The 20370-nt window shown below is 40.4% G+C and overlaps 1 protein-coding gene across 1 annotated transcript; it reads right to left on the reverse strand.

The window, feature by feature from the left end:
• Positions 1–402: 402 nt before the first annotated feature.
• On the reverse strand, positions 403–8000 carry LOC125016035 (metalloreductase STEAP4-like). Its single transcript, XM_047598200.1, has 9 exons — positions 7692–8000; positions 7478–7585; positions 6116–6186; positions 5568–5652; positions 3499–3777; positions 3316–3410; positions 3070–3223; positions 2761–2931; positions 403–663 (listed from the first exon to the last, which is right to left on the reverse strand). Exons 1-9 carry the CDS (start codon positions 7869–7871, stop codon positions 403–405), a joined length of 1404 nt encoding a protein of 467 aa, XP_047454156.1. The 5' UTR covers positions 7872–8000.
• Positions 8001–20370: the final 12370 nt, after the last annotated feature.

Genomic DNA, 20370 nt, shown 5'->3' on the forward strand with positions numbered 1-20370 from the left:
CGCATGTCAAGAGGGAACCAGGTTTGGGCATGAAGGTATTTGTGTAAGAACCCCAGAGGCGGAGTTTGGGGATCAATAACATCCTGGAAAGACAGGAACCTCAGGGATACAATAGCTCCAACTGAAGGGAAAATAGAGCAGAAAACTGAACCTATTGCCCATGTTTATCAACACAGTTCGTTTCAGCTGGGATCTATTTTCTAGATATCTCTGGAAGATACAAAGCAAACATAAAATCTGTCACTTTTCTAAACGCTCAAAGAAATCAATCACGTATGTAAATCATTATCATGATGTAAATTGCAGCAGTAACTAGGTAGTGGTGATTCAGTAGTGTGTATGTGTGTGTGTGTGTGTGTGTCTTCGTGATGTGTGCAAAATCCCCAGTTTTCAGTTTGGAGTTCACAAGTTGGTGGACTTATCATCCATCATCTGCCTTGGCGGGTTCCTCTCCCAGCCTTGTCGGATGCGCATGAGGGTGCAGTGCACGCAGGGAAGCAGGAGGAGCCCCTTGAGCAGCAGCACCGCGGTAGGCACAATCAGAACAAGGAAGGAGCCAGGAGGAGTGTACCATTTGTAACTAGAGGCTCGAAGGGGTCTATCCCAGGCGTAAATGTAGCCATGGAACGTGCATATGAACAGCGTCAAGTGGCCCAGCTTAGACTGCAACAAAACAAAGTAAAATTAGTTTAGTAGGTATTTTCTTCAATGGCTGAACTGAACCAAAGCATTATACATTTAGCTTGGACATTCTTATAATATATTTTATAGTTTTTATATGCATTGTTATTAAGTTAAAAAATATGCTGTCTCGTGCAGCAATCACTATCGCGCTTCAGCCCATCTTAAAACAAAGACGGCGTGTCATTCTCAGTTGTGTGGAAATGCTTTAAGTGGAGCGTTCCAAACGTTGTGGCAGTGGCAACTTGACTACTATGGAGGCACAACAAGTATGAAAAGTCACCGTAACGTTGTGAGTAATAGACACCTTCACATGGGACCTGAAGTCCAGAACACAAACCCTTCTTGAGCTATTATGTGTTACATTTACACTTTAGTTTCTGCTTTGATTAAGCTTTCCCCTTTTTCAGGTTTTATGCTAAGTTATGCTACGCTAAAATAATCCACTGCAGTTTTTATTTTTAAAGGAAAAAGCAGTAAGTAAGAGTGCAATGTTTTAATTTTGTTTCTTAGATGTTATTGATTTTGCTTAGATGGAAGTTTCACCTGGCTGGGCCCGAGCAGAATTTACATCATCTTTATATCGAGTTTGCCTTCATTTGTAAGCCTATCGTTTAATGGACATCTTTTGATATTTGGATTTTGTTTGGATCTGATATTGGATGTCAAATTGTAATATATGAAAATGTTTTCCTCCATTGTTGACGGATACCATTATTTATGAATCATTTGTTAACTAGCCTGTTACAGACAGCCCCTTGCTTGTCATATCTGATATCTGAGTGGTGCTGATGGACAACTCCTTGACAACATATTACAGATGCTGTGTTAGCGACTGTGGAGCTTCCAACATGTTTCTCCTGTAGTAGCTTAGTGGTAGTTACTCATTTAGCATATCGTACAGACAACAGTAATATTAGTTATAAGTTATTATCTAAGTCTCAGCAATAAATAAATTGAACTTTATTCCTAGGTGGCAAACTACTACTATAAAAGTTAGTTACAGAGTGAAAGATAAGAGAGGCATGTGTTCATCCTACGACATTAATACACACACGGCTTTAAATAAGGGGTTCTATAAGATGCATAGTGAGTTTCAGATATTTTCAATAGGTAAATACTGTTTTATTAAATAGTAACTGGCCATCCAAGTGAGAGCAAAAGCATAACCTGTAAAACTACCTTTTCTTTGTTCCTTTTTTCTCGTGGACCTGAATTTGAACGCCTGGATATTTCCTGTGCTTGTAGAATCCTCAAGTGCTACAATAAGCTAAAAATACTAATTATTTAAGAGTCATCCCCAAATAATTGGTTTTTCAGCAACAGTGGCCTTTGAGGCTCACTTTTTGTTAATTACTCGGATAATGTGCCTCCATTTACATTTTTAGTATTTGGCTGCTGATGTGATCGTCCGCTGCGACTTAGACTAAGTGCAAACTGCCCGACGTGGAAACATTCAGATTCAGATTCAGATAATGTGGTCAGTAATAAACTGGCCCTGTACTGCTAATTAAGCCTCTTATTTAAACCGTTCAGAACAGCAGATCATTCTGCTGGGAGCACTAACGCACCCGCGTTCTCTTGTTGACAACAGTGATAATGACTCTAACAAGAAATGAAGGTTTAAGTAAATTGAAGACTGTTATTTTATGTCTACTCACCAGATCATAAGATTCATAAGACTCGTCTTGACCCAAACCTCTATCTCTGAGTCTCATTTGCCATCTGAGGGCTACCTTAAGGACCTGACCTTTACACAAATGGGCCTGTGACCTGTATTAACAATCTTCCTGCTGGGGTTTATGCCAAGTATCATGATTCTATTTAATGAATAACTTAACATTTAAAATCCTGGGCTAAAGACGGCCAGGCTTTCATTCTGTGTGCCTGTGTGAGGCAGTTAGTTAACTAAGCTTCCGTGGAGACAAGTGCCAGTGACATATTGCGTCTAGACTTTAATAGCTCTAATAAAAACTTGGAAACTCCATATTTAGGTTATCACAAAAGCCCTAAAATGAGCGTAAGTTTAAAAGTAAACACAGGTACAGTAAAGGACTGTACATTTCCTTATGCACTGACCTGAACAAAGTTGAACTCTCTCCAGCTGAGAGAGCCACCCACGGAGGGCAGAGATGTTAATCCTAGCAGGACATAGAAAAAGAAGCCCAGGATTCCCAGCGCAAGCAGTGAGTCCCTTCTCCATGCCTCAGTGTTATCGAAGTCAAGAGGGGTGGTTTTGTTGTTCTTAACCTAGAGGAAAGAAAGTGAAGAGAAAGATTAACTGTGTGGAGCACTTTACTGCACATGTAATGTTAGCTTTATGCTATGCTCCTCTTTGAACAAAAACATAGTCACATTGTGATGTTGAAGACCTCCAACTCATCGTACCTCATTAAGTGCGCTGGAGATGAGTGATTGTCTGGAACTGTATCGAAGAGGGCCGACAAGTGTGTAGATGGCATGGAGAAAAGCGAAGCCTAGTGCAATAAGACCCATCTGCTTCCTGCACAGCATCCAGCGGTCCAGCCAATTAGGGAAGCGCCTGAAACATGAAAAGATGGGCTAGGCACTTCTCCAAAAATGATGGTAAATTGTACCGACTGTGAACATTTGTGTGCCGGTTTGATGTCTGACCTGTACTTGGTCCCATTGTAGAGCTGAAAGAAGGCTGCTAACACGCCAGGCAGGTAACACAGAGCCAGCATGATGAGTGACACGATCGGGAACACCTGGAATATGGAAAATGCACACAGAACAGAGCTCTTGTAAGTGGTGCCAATTCGCGGGGGGTCTAGACGGACAAGGACAAACATCTACCTTGTTGGCCAGCGACACCATGATTCTGTAGGAGACGTCTTTTCCGTCTTCTACATACGCGTAGACGATGTCTCTAATGAGCAGATAGACGAAGAAGGCAGCGGTGATGCCGAAAGCCACTCGCAGAGGCAGCCTCCACTCCTGGAACAGCTGCAGGGGGAAGTCCTCCAGCTCTCCGGCTGCTGACAGAGACCCTCTATCCAGAACAGTGACGCCCAGTTTGGTGGCCAAGTCAGCTACCACGTGCTTTGCTTCCACGTTATTCCCACACAGGTACACCTGGAGCATGATGGTAAATGTAAATATTAAAACGATACAGCAGCAGAAAGCTCATTAATAAAGGTGCTATTGTCAAAAAACACATGAAACTAAAAATTGACCGAGTCTGTTTCTCATTATTTGTTTGATTTCCATCCACTATCTGCAACTGAAGGCACAAATCTCTTCACAAACATGCTGTTTCAATTATATAGAAAAAAGCGAAATAATTTCCACCGGAACGACTGAGGAGTGAAGTGTTTTTTCTCAGGTGCGTTAAACAGGAACACATGTTCGTAACAGTTAGTACGCCACAGCCCATTTGTGTGTTTCAATAGTTGTGTCTGTTTTTGACCAACTGGAGGGAAAATGCCATCTCAGTTATCTGTGAAGTTTCAACATCTCCGAGTGTGAAATTAAAAGGTTGTGTGGTCTATTAGTCAGTAAACAAACTCTTTAAAATATCCTCCTTTTAAAAGACTTACAATAACAATAAGAGTATAAATACTTCTCTCCTGACGCATTCGAATTAGGCGTGCCTATCTGCTGCTAATAAACGCTCTAAGATTGTTCTTAGATGACTCGCCAGTTTGGAGTATCTAGTGCATGACATGACACCGTGTACACTGACAGTCTGTCTATAGGATTACCCCCGTGTTGTTTTCCCTCCCGGTGCTGTCTCAGTAATTTTTTTAAGATGAAACCCCTGGAAGAGTAGGGCTATGTAAAAAATACATGCACACTTTACATACATATGTTGCTCAATGTGTAATCCCATTTCTAGATCTTGCCATGCTGAAGCTTATTACCACAGTCAGCCCTGTGATAAGACGATTAAGTTGTTTGCAAAAGCCGAGAGACACGGGGAGCAAGGGAGAGTTAGGGAGAGGAAGAGTAGTTTGACAGGCATATAGTGAAGTCAGTAGGACTGAGCAGTTTTTCCCCAGGTGTGTGTATAAGTGGACCGGGCAGCCAGCCATGTCTCCCTACATTACTGCACCAGTAACAGCGGGGGACGGCCGACAGACTAAATCTCCATCTGAATGTAAATGTGACAGAGCCACAGCCCCGCTGTGGATCTAATCAAATTGCCGGCCAGGGAATAGAGCGTGTGGATATATACTGTAACTACACATGCACTGATGAAGACACACACATTCAACCACAGCACTCCTGCTCTCTCACAACTACCTGTTTTCAAAGAAATGGAGCACTGCAGTGGTGTGTGTGTGTGTGTGTGTGTGTGTGTGTGTGTGTGTGTGTGTGTGTATGTGTGTGTGTGTATTGGGGCTTGTTTGTGTTGAAGTGGATTTGAGGCAGATTCAGGTTTGGTCTCCTGAGGTTCCGGCGTGTTTGTGTTTCTCTTTGTAGCCGTGAATAGGAAGCCACAATAAACACTGGCCGCTCGACTTTGTAGCCGATCGTAGCATGCGTCTGTTTGTTTGCGCATTTAGACGAACACTTCCTCGTTTTCTCTTGCATTGTTGTGGGAAGACAGCAAAATCAATAATCGGGAGCAGCACAAATGATATCGATCCCTTTTCCTAAATTCTTTCACGGTGCATGGTGAAGCTATCGCCAAATATTACCAAGCTTATTATCAAGAGGTTATTGTTGCCTGGTATAAAGTCAAATATTTCTCATCTTGAACGGATCAGGTTGGTTAACTGCCCTCCTGTTACTACTCTGTCTTTATATCTTTGCTGTAGTCAACCAAAGTCTTCCTAAAGGTTCGTAAGCTTGCTGCTTCTGTTTTGCCTTGATCCTACCGACGTCTTTTAACAGATTCCTCACTTCAGCTCGGGTCTCACCTGTTTTCCTGCCAGAAGTCCGTTCTGCAGGGCCCAGGCAGACATCGTATTAAGGCCTTTCACCACAGCAGCGTTGGGGACCAGACTGAAAAACACACATCAAGGGCTTTGCTTGCAATTGTTTCTGTCTACAAATACTCAGACGGGAAAGGAAGAAAATGATGGGAATCAATGTTTCCACTTCAACAGAACAGACACACAGCAGGCCAAGGCCACTGCAGCCCTACAAATTTCTTCATTTCTTTTGGATTCTGTGGAGATTTTTTGATGTCTTATTCTCAAGGTGGTGTTTTGGAACACTTTCCCAAAACAGTGTTATTCTCTCGTGTAAGATACCCTACATTTGTGTACCTACTGTATAAAAAAAAAAATAAAAATAAAAAAAAAAGCCAATTTATGTCAACAAAGCAGGATTTGTGTGGAAAAAGTTTAGGTTCTTTCTGTAAGAGACTTTCAAACATAAAACTTTTCCTGAGGGAACAATTTACTTGTTTAGTTTGTTCATGAATGATATGTGTTGTTTATTTTTTTTTACTGCCATCTCTTACCTCTGCATGTAGACAGCATTGGGTTCCGGGTACATGCCTTTCTTCAGGTTGTTACTGAGATCCACCAACACCTTGAAAAACACAAAGTGGCTGTTGTGACTATTATAATAACAACCAATACAAAAACAAGCCTTTTACAAAATAGATGTTTTGCATTTTTACACACTTTACACTACACGGGAGTAATTTAAATGTTAAAATGAGTATGTTTTTTTTGCGGACATGCTTCTACCCCACTGTTACGTGTGAAAAGCTTTGCGTTTTCTCTCTCAGCCAGTTTGTGATATTTCCTCTTTGCCCTCACCCTGCACCTCGGTGTCAGACTAACTTGTGTGATCTGAGCTCACTGCCCCCAGCGGCCTGCTCATTGTGTCCTGGATGCAGTTTCTCTTTGCTTATCTCTTCTCTATCTGCTTCCCTTTCACTTCAGCCACTCATACTTTCCCCCCGACCTGAATCTGGTTCTTCTTGTTAAAGGGCAGTTGTTCTTAAGGACAGAATATCAGCCTTCGGTAAGGTGACGGTAAGTTCATGGCCTTACTAGTTGTACGAGTAGTTGTACCCTGAGAAGATGTGTATCGTCCGATCAGATAAATAAAACAGAGTTGACACGAAAGAAATAGCTGCTTTCTTAATTTCTGTTATTTCTTTAAAGTATTCATTATATATATTATTTGAACATTTGACTATGTGCATTTTATTTTACTTAATTTCTGCTTTGTCTTTATTATTATTATTATGTTTAATAAGTTATTATGTAATTATGTTTAAATGTTTAAATCATACATTTTGTAGTCTCGAACTGTTTTAATGTCTATAGTCCCAGGAAAAGCAACTTTTGTTGAATGTTGCTGTTTATATTTTAATAATAAATGAGACTATTATAATGAATTGTATTTAAGTCATGTTAGAGACAGCATGCTTGTAAATTACACAGTAGCATAACCATTTTACCATGACTGAATTACTGCCTCTTTTTTTTTTTTTTTTTTTTACAATGGCAGCCATGAATGCTCTTATGAAGGCTCTACAGTGCATCCAGAATATTTTTCTGTGGTTCCCCCGAAAACTAGGATCTCCAATACTAACGTGACTTGTTATCAGTAATGAACCATTAACACTAGCGTGCGAAGATAAAATGTAGTTTCAGCAATGTGAAACAGTTACTGAGAGGTAACATACATAAAAAACACAACATGAAAATTGTAGTATAACGCAGGTTGCACTGTACACTGACAGAACTACTCACAAACCAATTATACCATATGTGCAACATGCACAACATCTACCTCATACAATGCTGATGAAACTAAACGAAACATGAGACTAAAACAAATGAAATGACATTAAATCTTAATTTACCTTTCCTTCAAGATGAGGTGTCAACGTCACCAGAAATTTGTAGTGCTCTCTGTGAACGCAGACAAATATCAGACTGGCGGCCTGGGCTGCTGCTGCGTGCTCCATCACCTGCACAAAACAGAAGATACATTAAGACAGGTGAACAGGTTTTCAGCTACAACTTTTTGTACATTTTTGATAATGTTAACTTTCTGTGATATGTCATGTGTTGTACCTGAGCTCCGTAAGGCACGGGGCCACAGCTTTCAGGTCTGCGGCTGCCGTACACCACCCTGTAGCCACTCTGGAGGAGACGGTAGCCGAGAGAGCGCCCCAGGTCCCCGGTCCCCAAGATACACACCACATCTGGCTCTGGTTTGTCCAGAGTGGTTATCGTCATGTCGTATGAATTCATCTCTGCTTCCACTGTGAGCTTCCACTGTCAAGTTCGCACTGTGAGTTTGAGTTGGTCAGTGTTCCCTGCCCTGTGCTTTTTATGCGCATGAAAAGTGACGTCTACACTACCGCTCCCTAAGATTTTAGCCCAATTGACCCTTTCAAATGTTGTAAAAATGTTGTTTATTATTACACATAAACAACCTCACCTGACTTCACAGGTCACTGAGATATGATTTGACCCAATTATTTCTATTTCCAGTAGCAGTAGCGCATGGGGATTCCAGTCATTGAATAATACAGCAGGACTTTGAACTCCATGAAGCTGTAACATTAACCTCAGATTCACATTTCTCAAAAACCTTCCTAGAAAAGCAGACTTCTTTATTTCCTAGTTCAGCCTGAACTTGATGTTCACATTTTACAACTTGAGGGGGGGGGGGGGGGGGTGCTGCTTTCCAGGGCTGCCTCATTCTATTTCTTCTGTTTCCACACAAGACACGATGTCATGTGGGAGATCCTGGCCCACAGATTCATTATCATATCAAAACCCGCTGTTCCTATCAAACGACTGGGGAAGAGAATTTGTGCAAATGTAGCGTTCGTGTCCACATGCCTGAAACATCTGAAACACAGCAAGGCTGTGACATGAGCAGACTCAACAGAGCGAGAATGAAGCTCGGCACACACTGCTTTACTTTATATCAATGCACGGCTTTGCTTGCAAGTGACCGTGTGTGTGCAATGAAATGGGTCAGGACGATCAGAGATGAATAGGGCTGTGATCCACAGCATCTGGGGACTTGGCTCTGTAGACAGGGTGACTACCTGGCTGTAGAAATGACACATGGCACCACATTAACTTTACTGACTATTTGCACAAAAATTCGCTCCTCGCCATAAAGGCAGCCTCATTGAAAACACAATATACATAAACATAGCCAGCAGTATTTATGGCAGACAGGCAGAACGTTACCTCAGGTGCTTTTACAGTCAAGTCCATAACCAAAGCATTAATGTCTACCTGGGGGAATATCGCAGCAGAATGAGAAATCATTTTATGCCTAACCTTTAAGGCATCCATTCACTTGTAGCACTGTTAGAATAGACCTGATAGCAGATCTACTCCGATGACTCATTTACTAGCTCTGCCTCCGGGATGGCTCTCTTTCCTTGTCTTCTTCTTTCTCTCTTTGTCCCGTCACATCGACACTCCGAGTCTCAAGCCTCTTTCTTTGGCTCTCTTTACTCTCTCAGTCATTAGGTTCGCATTAGCTCCTACCTTATCCAGTGTTTCTCTAAGTTAATAAATATTGAACCCCCTGAGTAAATTCAACTGGAGCGGGCTGTAATTATGCCATCTATGACAGGTTCTGTCTGTTTAAAAGGCAAAGTAAGGCACATTAAAACAGCTGAATAGCTGAAGGTTAGCAGCCCCTGTTCCTCACGCATTGATGCCGGCCTTCCCCTCGTGACTCCAGCAAAGTCTAGAGATTTTGATTCTGATTTGGCTTCACATTTTCCAGAAATTCTCAACCACAGGGGGCAGCAAATCAGCCTCAAGCGGCTGCTTCTAACAAAAGAAGAGGAACACGCTGTGGTCTAAGAGGATTCATTGTGCCACACTGATGCAAAACAAAACAGCAGTGTCTTCTGCATAGTTACCAGCATGAATAAGCATTGTTACTGTACATTCCCTCGTGCACAAGTACACAGTTTTCTTTTTACAGATCTATGATAAGTCCAGAGGCAGGAAGAGCCACCTTCTTGCAGCTATCATGAGCCATCATGAGTCATCGTGAAAGGCAAAGATCAAACCCCCAAAATGACCATACCAGGCAATATCTCTGCCTCTTTGTAGTTGAAAGCTATCAGGTTATCTGAGTAGGAAATTTAATGCAACGTTTGGGAAATAAAGCTGATATAGTTAACATGGCCAGGTGAGTAAAAGAGATTGAAATTTGCCAGAAGTAATAATGCAAATAGATTTTATGGCAGGTATAGGCTGCCATTGTTGACACTCATAATCAAAATTAGAGAGCAGAATGGCGTCCCGGAGCAGGTCCGTGGAATTTGCCTCTGATGAGGCTGAGTTGGGCCCCTGGGCACTAGTTCACCCGCCTCCGTGCAAATAGCGGCTTTTGCAGGCCAGCAGTGGAACAACCTCAGGGCATGGATGAGAAGGGACAGAACGTTGAATATGAACAAGCAAATAAAACACAGGTCCCTTTCCTGTCTAACAGTTTTAGCATGTTTTACAAAGTGTCTGTAAACTGTAGACTGCAGGACTGGGACTAGTCCAGTACTGTTAGACTACAAAGAGGGCAGGGGAAGCTGAAGATCTGCTTCTGGATTGATTTGGCAGAATTTATGAAATTCAATTTGAGACGAGGCACTAATGATCCTATTGTCTAGTCCTGGAATATGAGATGCTCAATAATGAAATAACCCAGAACAGAAGTCTAAATAAGGCGTCTTATTAATCTATTAATGAAGATCATTGAGAAACGTCCTTTGTAAATTATGTTAACTGTTGCTTCATTGTCAAGGAGATGAGTATTTATTTCCTGGACTAGTGCTTATACTAGAGGACATGCAATAATAATTGAGTACATCTCTGAAAAGTTGAAGAGGTGATCCCACTTGACAAGGGCGACAGTTCTTTTGGTCATTTATCAGCAAATCACTGATTATCAAGGAACAACCCAAAATCAACTGGAGCAGTGGCATTGGTGAGCAACCGAATTGCAAAAGATTCTGAAAATCTTAATAGAAAAAGAAATGCTGCTCTATTTTATCAAGCAGCAAAGACCAAAACTGAAGCTCTGACCTACATTCTTTGTCAGGGTTACTGTGTCAGATAAATGATTAACTTTTAAAAGTTGGAGAGATGTCTTGAACGGCCCTGGGGAAAAACCTGGACAGGAAAATAAACATGACCTGGTAGAAAGCAAATCTGTTTTTGAGATAGTTGTAAAACTCTTACTGTTTTCTATGATTGGCTTTGATGTTTACAAACGTGGGAAGCCCACGTGAGATAGCTATCTTACACAATACCCAAAAATTCAATGACTTGAAGTGGACCACATCTTTTCTCCTTGGACAACGGAACCTCTAAATTAGCAAAAGTACTTTTCAGCACGTTAAGGCATGATCTGGCTTGGCATGGAGAATATCAGTGAGCAAAAATCATCTAGTGGATGAAGCCGAAACTGTAGCCTGCAGTTTTTAAAAAGGATCCCATAGAAAGCAAGCCCCAGACAGCATATCAAATATGTTAGGGCAGTTGAGACACCTGGAGGTGCCAAACTGCAAACTGCAAATACAGTTTATCTCTCCATTTAAGGTGAAGAGATGCCACTGAGAAGGGTGTAGAGAAATAACATCCATAGCCTTTCCCCTGATGGCGCCGCTTCCGACGTGTATTTTCTTATAAAAGCTGTTATCCAATCACATTTCAGCATTCATTTTTTTCTAGGCTCAACTAAATTTGTCTGGAGGCCTTCAGAATCAGTTCTGCAGGCCCGCATAAAATAAGTGTTGATTAGACTGTAGGTAGAGAACCTGGATGTATGTGTAAACCTGTCAACCACAGTCAATGGTGTAAATAATGGCTTGGAATGAAGATTAAGTTAAATATCTTCCAGTGTTCTGAGTGTTTTCAGTGGGCCAAATCTGACCAATTTGAAACTTTAATTACTCATAAAAATTGCGTTTTTCATCGTATTGAATCAAGGTCTCATGATATCCTCCACATGAGGCATTTTAACATATACAATTATTGATCATCACTTTCATTGAAATTTTAGTGGTGTAGCAAACATAGTTACACCTTTAGTGTTCCTGGTCAAAAATGGCCACCATAAGAAATGAATCGGTAAGACTACAATATATTCATTCATCAAAAGTAAAACATCCCTATACGCACGCCCTCAATGACTATTGATGTTGGGTGCATTTGTTCCCTGTTTTGAATTTGTTTGTCGACAATAAACGTCAACAATAAAAGTAACCTTTTTGGTTACTTGCCTGACAGACCTCAGGTTGTGCAGCTGGAGGGCTCCCTGTTCAGTATTTTCGTCAGTAATGTGGGGGCCCCTCAAAGGACTTTGTCCATTCACTCTTTACGCCGGGTCTTGCCACCTGCAGAAGTTCTCTGATGACTCTGCAGTGGTTGGGTGTATTAAAGATGGACAGAAGGTGGAGTATAGGACATTGATAGGAGACTTTGTGGAGTGGTCCCACACTGTAAAACCGAACAGTAAAAGTGTGTTAAAAGGATTAAGTTGTATTAACTCAGAATTTTAAAAAAGTTAATTGACTGCTAATTTTTTGAGTTATCTTAACAGATTTTAAATTTTAAGTGCACAATACTCAAAAACTTTAATTCAGTTTTGTCAATGAACTCAAATTGTTTGACTAGTCGTCTGTGACGTCATTTCCAGCGAGTGGAACGTTCCGGTTCCCGCTTGCGCCGAGCTTTGAAGCAACAGTATAAATCAGATATATTTGTACGAAAAGTAATCTTTCTTGTGGGAACTTTGCTTCCAAACTACTGCCATGGACGACTTCTGGAGTTAATTCCGTTGTGACTTGTTTTTCAAATGTCTTATATAAATTTTACTTTATCTTTTTTCCCTTTTGAGCGCTCCTCTCTGGTAAGTTGACATTCTTTGTTGTTTTACCTCGGTGTTTAGCTAATCATTATTATTATTTTGAATAAAAACGATTATTTTATCCTTTTGAATTTAATATGTTGAGCTAAGTTCGTTTTTTTTTTTTTTTTTGGTAATTACACAAGGAATACAGTGGCTTGCTGCAAAACTTTTACTCTTTGTGCATGTCTGGGCATGCTGGTAACTTCGAGGATAATATTAAGTGATTATAATTTAATTTTATGGCAAGAACAATATAGCTTATCATATTAGCCATGTAGCCCCCCCTCCCCCCTTCCACGTGTCTACAGCCGCTGTGTAGCCCTTCAACTGCGTGGTTGTAACGGAATATAGCAACAGTAACAAGGGGGCGGGGCTTAGCGAAACAGTGCAGGTCACATTCTGGTCCAAGTCAATTTAGAAAGTAATAAATAGAATATTTTATATTTTATTAGTCTTGTTGCATAGCTGCACGTGGGCTGCACGTGTTAACTGACCTGGTCTTTCAGGGCTTACTGTAAACACCTTTAGTTAACAGCTTTTTCAAGTCTTTTCCCCTTCACAGCCTAACAATGAAATACTAATGATGTTTTTGTAATGTTGTTTAGTATTTAAAGAGTTCAGTGATTTGTATGTCTGTAAAACTCATGTAAATCTTCTCTCTTTTAGCCTGAAGTAGAATTAGCTGGATGTTACATGAAGTCTGCAGGCTGGTATGTAGGTGTTTTAGACATTCATTGCCAGCTTAATAAAAGTACTCAGTTTTCCAATGGTTTGGAAGTGCAAGCTTTGTGCTGCTGCCTTTTATGAACAGGCACAGTTGCTTCAACACTACCGTATGCATCATAGCAACTTGTACTCAATTAGTCCGTTGCCATGTGTGTATGATGACTGAATCTGCACATTTCAGTCAATAAATGCACTGGAAATTCATGTAACATGGATACGTACGCAGACAGTTGGAGCAACTCAGATGGGATGTGTGACATTTATCTGTCCCAAGTCTGGATTCAAGCAGTCATTCAATGATTTTCAGTCATTTGAGGTATACACGTTACTATCGTACTAATGTGTATTCCTCATTCAATGCCCACAAAAGTAGGACTAATCCAAACTGTGATGTCTCAGATTTTAAGAATGAGGTTATTCACACAGAAACTGATGGCCAGTTACTTCCAGGAGAGTAAGTTACCATGGTAACGTAGCTCGATAAGAATGAATCCAGCTTTGTGATACCAGAAACCCAGAGTTAACCCTGAAGTTACCTCGATGAGTCTGTAATCCTGCTTCGTGATACCGGCCTCTGCTGTCATCAAACCTTAGTTGAAGGTTCTGGTTGTTTAGTTTAGTTTAAGTTTAGAATTAGTATTTAGTACAACCATAAATTGTTATTGTAGTATACAGAAGGGATGCAAAACAAGCAACATACTGTTGCAGAAATAAAGAACAGTAATCAGAACTACTAATAGAGTTGAACAAGTAATAGAAATAAAGAATTAAACACCTTGTTCAACAACAAATAACTGTCAGTGTAAACATATCAATATACAGTATATGCAACAGTGAATCCTCTGACCTCCTATCATTAGCAGTTAACAGTCATTAGCTAACCCAATAACTGGACAATTAATGTATGTTCAAGCTTACTGGCTTCTGAATGGACACAGGGTCTATTTAACAAAATCAAAGGAACGGCAACAGTAATTTGCGCATCAGTCTCTGTACATCGTCATGCTTCTCCCTGCTGCACTGACTTACTCTGTAGAGCCTTTTTTCTGGTAGTAGGGGACGTAGTTCTGCACATTTTTAACTGATTGACATTTCTTGTCAGGCTACCCTTTGTCACATAATCATATTCAACAACAGTTTACTTTTTACTTTACTTTATGATCAAGGCATGTTATGGAAGTAAGCTCTGTAGGTTCATAGATCAAAAAAAGAACTCCTCTGATATTATGAAATTCACTGGAAAGATACTTTTTTAGTTTAGCAAAAGGAGATAATATAAATTTATATAAAGTTGGCAAGTTGATACTAAAACAGTTTAATAAAGTCAGGCAAGAAATCTGCTTAAAAATCTGTTTTATTTTATAGAAATCGTCTGTGGTCATTTGATGCTGTAGCTTGTGGTGCAGTCGGTTTGTATTGTGGTACGCTGAGAGGTGTTTCTCCTTTCTCTCTCATCTTCAGCCTGTGGAGTCCCTTGAACTGGACATTGATGACGTACCAGTCAGCCTTGCTTTGATCCGTGCCAGTTCAACTGATGCCACGTTCCTCTGCCCAGATACGGTTTCAGTTGTCATTGAGGGTAATCTTGTGATTGAAGTGTAGAATTATAGAAAACAATTTGTTTGTTGTTGGTAGTGTGTTCTCTCAATTTTTGATTTTTGCTTGTATTGGAGTCAGTATAGAGCTTCTATTGAATTGAACATTTTAAGTAAACATAAGCGAAAAACTCAGTTTTACAGTAATAAGAACTTTCGAGTTATGTACACTTGTATTTATTTTTACTGTGAAAACAAAATAACTAGTAGAACATACTTATCAGAAAAGTTTTGTTAAACTTAAAGTAAGTTAGTGCCACTTAAGATTACAAGTAAAGCATACTTAATCAGTACTGCTTTTTCAACTTAAAATGTTGAGTTAACAATAATTAAAAAAATTTATGTAATCAGTTTCAACATTTTTTTTGAGTTAATTGAACTTATCAGTGCTGAGTAGACTCTACTGTTTCGGGACGTTCAGGTCTTTCTATGTATGCAGCAAGTTGCTAGAGTCTTTCTACCAGTCTGTTGCGAGTGTCCTGTACTTTGCTGTGGTTTGTTTGTTGTGGCTAGTAGTACCAGCAAAAAACACTTTGTACCAGCAAAAAAGGCGTTGGCGAAAGGCTAGCAGAGGAACCAGAGTAAGAGGCCAAGGTGGCGCGCAGTTAAATAGGGCACACTGAAAGCAGTACTATTCGTGACTGGCTTCTTGCTTTTAACCATTAATTTAGGCTTTATTACGTGATCTACTAAAACGTGAGCACAGTTTGTGCTATTGCCAATGTTGACACGCTGACCAAATTCCCAGACGTATAATTATATTGTTGTTATTTAATCTTACTTCCTTACCGGTGCGGTAAGGAAGTACCGTTAAATAAATTACAATACAGTTGTGCCAGTAAGTTGTTAACCTTTTGAAGCAGCAAGCAACTTTACAAGCAGCCCACTAATGTGGGCTAATTATTTTCACCCACAAATTTAAATTTTGTAAAATGAATATTTGAACCTGTGTATTATTTGAGCTAAATACTAAATGCAAAATGATGTATATTTATACCTTACACTAGGCCGAGTTCAATAACACATATAGTAAGTAGTGGGGCCCTATTTAATCTCTCATCAGTTTGGGGGTCCTTGGCCTGAAAAATGTTGAAGACCAAACAAACTGGTGGAGCTTGTAGAGGGTGATAACGTGCTTTTCAAGTGTGTAATCCAAAGTTTGTATATGTAACATGACAAGCAACACACAGAAAGAGAGAGAGATGCTTCAACTGTGGAGTTATGTGCACATCAAAACCACCTTGCGACATTTAACAGTGATGCGCTCTGGGACATGTTTACACCGAACATATGCTGAACCGCCATTTTGTAAATGTCAAGGTGGAGTTGCCTAATTACTTCTTGCGTGAAAAACCTCTGTCACTGTTTGCATTAAATGCGTATGCATTAAAAACAAGCACACAGTGAACTTTATGTGATTATTTTGCAAACTTAACAGACTGAAACAAAGAATCCCGTTTGCAGCTCCACCTGAAACGAGACTGAAATACTGTGGAGCAAAGGTTCAGCTCCTGGGGGCAGGCTCCAGCTGTTTCCAGCTGTTAGAAATATATGAGGTACAGTTGTTAAAGACATTTTTCATTTAGAGTGCACAGACTGTCGTTCCATGCTGTTACAATGCATGTGGAAGAGCCTACAGGATACATGAGTTCTGAGGACCTTCTGTTATAAGACGGCTACTATGGTAATGCATTACAAATGAGATTTTAGATGGAAGCTCTGACTGAGCGCCGGTTTTGACACTGTTGTAAAAGGAGACTGAGTGAAAGGTAGGAAGATGCTGTATATACAATGAGACACAAAGACAGGGAAACAGTGTGAGAATAGTAACGTGACTGGGACACAGAATGAGAGACAGAAGGGGCGAGAGCAACATAGGAGAGCAGAAATTGTGTCTGAGTAGAACAAAGACAATTGTTATAGGCACAGATTCCTCACATGTGTTCCCAGAAGTACTCTATAAATATTCCATTATCGGCTTTCCAGACAGACACACTAGAGTTGGATGAAAGTTGAACCTATTTGTGTGTTGCTTTAAGGCTGATGAGATAAATGAGCAGCTCCTATGTTATTTATCGTACGCGCATATGCAACATGCTGAGTCTGTTGATGTTGGCTGTGTTGCTGTATGTTCCGTTGTGCGTGCTTAGTCTACTCAACACAGATACTTTGTGTTATTGTCATTTCCACAACAAGCCTATTTGCCATGCAGACATATTTCATCTCAGAGAGCCTTGTCCTCTATCTCTGATTTGACAGGACGAGCATTGACTGCGTGTTTGAAGTTCCGAATCTTATCTGGCCAGCCAAGCGGCAGAAATCAGAGGTGGGGAGGAGCTGCATGAAACTGCAGATTTGGAGATTTTTCCCATTTCGTCCGATACCGCTGCTGAATTAAATGGCCTCGCTCATTTTCTGAATTCAGCCTTTTCAATAACAGAGGGGAGTGTGACACTTTGAAAATATCTCCACAAAGACAATGCTTGAATGGGACCGTCTCATCCTCTCATTGGAAAGCAAGCTTTGATAATCATTGTGCTTCATCTAACTCCTTCCTTTCCGCTTCCACCCCATGGTACTCTTTGTATGATCTAAGACAGATGAAACTGAACAGAGTCCCTTCGGTCGCCATGCTGAGAAAGCCGAGATTAATATCTCTGATGTATCTGTGTCATTCTATATAATCATATCTTTGACAAACAGCTGCGGTCTGCGAATAGCACGCGACCGAGCGGCTCCTCCTTCGTGGCTGCAGGGAAATCGGCAGCCCATTATCAGGCTGGAATGGGCCTAAAGAATTTTTTCGCCTCATCTCCTCAGCCATACCTCCAGTCAAGTGAAAGAGCTGACAAGGTAGGAAAAAGCTGACACAGACGTCTAATTTTATAAGGATGAAAACCCCGCACTCATCACAGATGCGGTGTCCCTGCTCGGTATTTTTGAAACATGGTGGCTGAGAGGAACAGGAGAGCGGGAGAGTTTAATGAGCAGAACGATGATTAATGGTGATTAGGTAAATTGTTGTTGCTAGGTATATTGTCAGACCAAATCTGTAGTTAACAAGAGGACAAAAATTCTCCTAGCAGGCAAGGATGCCATTTGTTCTCATTCTCCTTCAGACTTACCTCTGGGATACAATGCCCAAATGAGGCTACTCTCATGGACTCATGATTGGTGAAAAATAATTACGAGCCAGAAGGCCTGTTAGATCAGCCGCATGGTAACCACATTTAACTGAGGCCTTGGCTGTCAGTTCAAATGAATATCTATCCTTTTCTCCGTCTTTGCCTTATATCTCATTACAGTGACGACCACGAATTGAATTGTAGTGACCTAATCCATTTTGCATTTCCAGAACCATCTACGGAGGTGTAAATGTCATTAGGAGCAGGCCTACATTTGTTGAGACGCGAATCAAGTGACAGATCCCTCTCACAGTCAAAACTGAATCGAGATCAGAAAATGATTAGGCATCACATGGAAATAATCTTCGACAGACGAGCCGACGTTTTACAGAAACGGATGAAATGTCAGTGGATGTGATATTCTTCAATTGGAGATGTCAGTACAGCATTGGCCTTGGTTCTGAGTCTTATAGGAGAAATGTTTTGTTTGTTTGTTTGTTTTACATCAGATCTCACATGTTGGCTTGATTCATTTGCTGAACACATTTTCTTGTAAAATTTCTTAAGTTACATAGATAGCTGAGGGTTTTCTTGCAGGAACAGCTCGTTTCATATATCCCCCCTACAAACAGCATTTCTATGGAATTTCAGATCTAGCATTTAACCAGGCTGTTCCTCCATTCGGAGCCAGTCCTTTGTGGCTTTATCAGTTTTCTTCAGATCATTGTCTTGTTGGAAGGCCCTTCAGCTTTCGAGTAAAAGACCTCAAATCACGTTCAAGCACTTTCTGCTGGTTGAGAGAGGAATTAATGCAGTAGGTTGACGAAGGATGGACTATTTTACTGTCATGTTGAGTAAATATTGTAGAATAATCCCACACTAGTTTGCATGACCATGTGTTAGCACTGCTGATGTGGAAATCCAGGGACATTTACAGGTCGGAGACAAAAAAAAAAAAAAAAATTTTATTTATTTTGACAGTATTTAAACTGCTATGTCTGTAATGTCAATCGAGCACGATAGAGCTACCTTAATAATAATAGTCCCATTTATAAAAAGCTAAAATTGGGGACATTTTTGTGGACATCTTTAGCCACTGCGTTACCTTTAGCAGTGAAGCAACCTATGACATTTCTACCACCATGATTCACAGCTTCTCCCAAAGAGCTTTTTGTTCATGTCTGTGTTGCTGTGGCCAAACAACACTATCCTTGACGCGTCTGTCCACAGGACATTATTCATAAAAGAACCCATTGTGTTGGTGTTGTTATGGTGCAGTCTCTCTCTGATTGTAGATGCCAACATTGGCACAGTTACCTGTAGATCCTGTGATATATATATTTTTTTTTCTTGGAAACTTGCGTCAAACACTCCATGCTTGAGCTGAATTCTTCCAGTCACAGTTTTACAGTCGTTTGAAATCTATCCGATTTTATTTATTTTTTTATTTCAAATAACATCTAAGATCTTTTTACATCTCTTGCCAGACTCATTAGTCGCCACAACATTTGTTTTCTGAAAGTTTGAGAGATTTCTTTAGATGTTCATGTGATTTGAAGTTTATATGAAGTATAATCAGTAACCCAAGGTTACCAACCAATGCTATGATTTTTGGATAAGCGAAGGGAAGTGCTTACTTTATCCATACATTCTTTTCTTGATTTTACATCTCCTTCTGAGGATACATACACAATATAAATGTATGAAATATGTACTTTTTTTTTTTTTTATTCGACTGTCAGCTCACGGTCTCCTTGCATCCATGAACGGCCTATTGCTCAGATTCCTAACAAGCCCCAATAAAGCGAACACATCTATTCCTGAGTGCCTGTTTGCATATCCGCTAGTCCATCTGTGTCTGTGCAGCCCTTTATCTCTGGGCCACCAGTGGATGTGTTTCTTTAGAGAAAAGCTTGATTTCTCTGGGTTGGATTTTCTGTGAGTTTAAGTATATTGTAATGTTAATACGAGAGCTTTGTTACTGAAATTTCTCCGTAATTCGAAAAATTGGAATTCAACACTTCCAGGAACTCAAACACCATCCGGCGTTTTTGAGCTCCATTCTCCCCCGGAGAAAATACAACCATACCTGCTGTCAGCGCTGATAAGACACGGCAGATTCTTGTGCATTTGACTGTCTCAAGTAGCCATTTATAAGAGGAAGAGAATTATTCATTGTCTTCTACACAAATCTCTCTATGAAACTGTACTGCTGTTTGCAAGACTGTGTCTTTCTATCGTGTTCTATTGTGCTGAACATCCCTGCGCTCTCACTCGACATTGTGTTTCCAAATAGCAGATGGCTTGCTCGCAGCGATAAGAAACAGACATTAGGAGATAAAAGAATAAATAAAAATGATGATTGGGTGTAATATCTGGTATTCATAGATTGCCAGGCTTCTATAAAAGAAAAA

The sequence above is a fragment of the Mugil cephalus genome, chromosome 11, assembly GCF_022458985.1.
Source record: "Mugil cephalus isolate CIBA_MC_2020 chromosome 11, CIBA_Mcephalus_1.1, whole genome shotgun sequence".
In the NCBI taxonomy this organism is placed as follows: domain Eukaryota; kingdom Metazoa; phylum Chordata; class Actinopteri; order Mugiliformes; family Mugilidae; genus Mugil; species Mugil cephalus.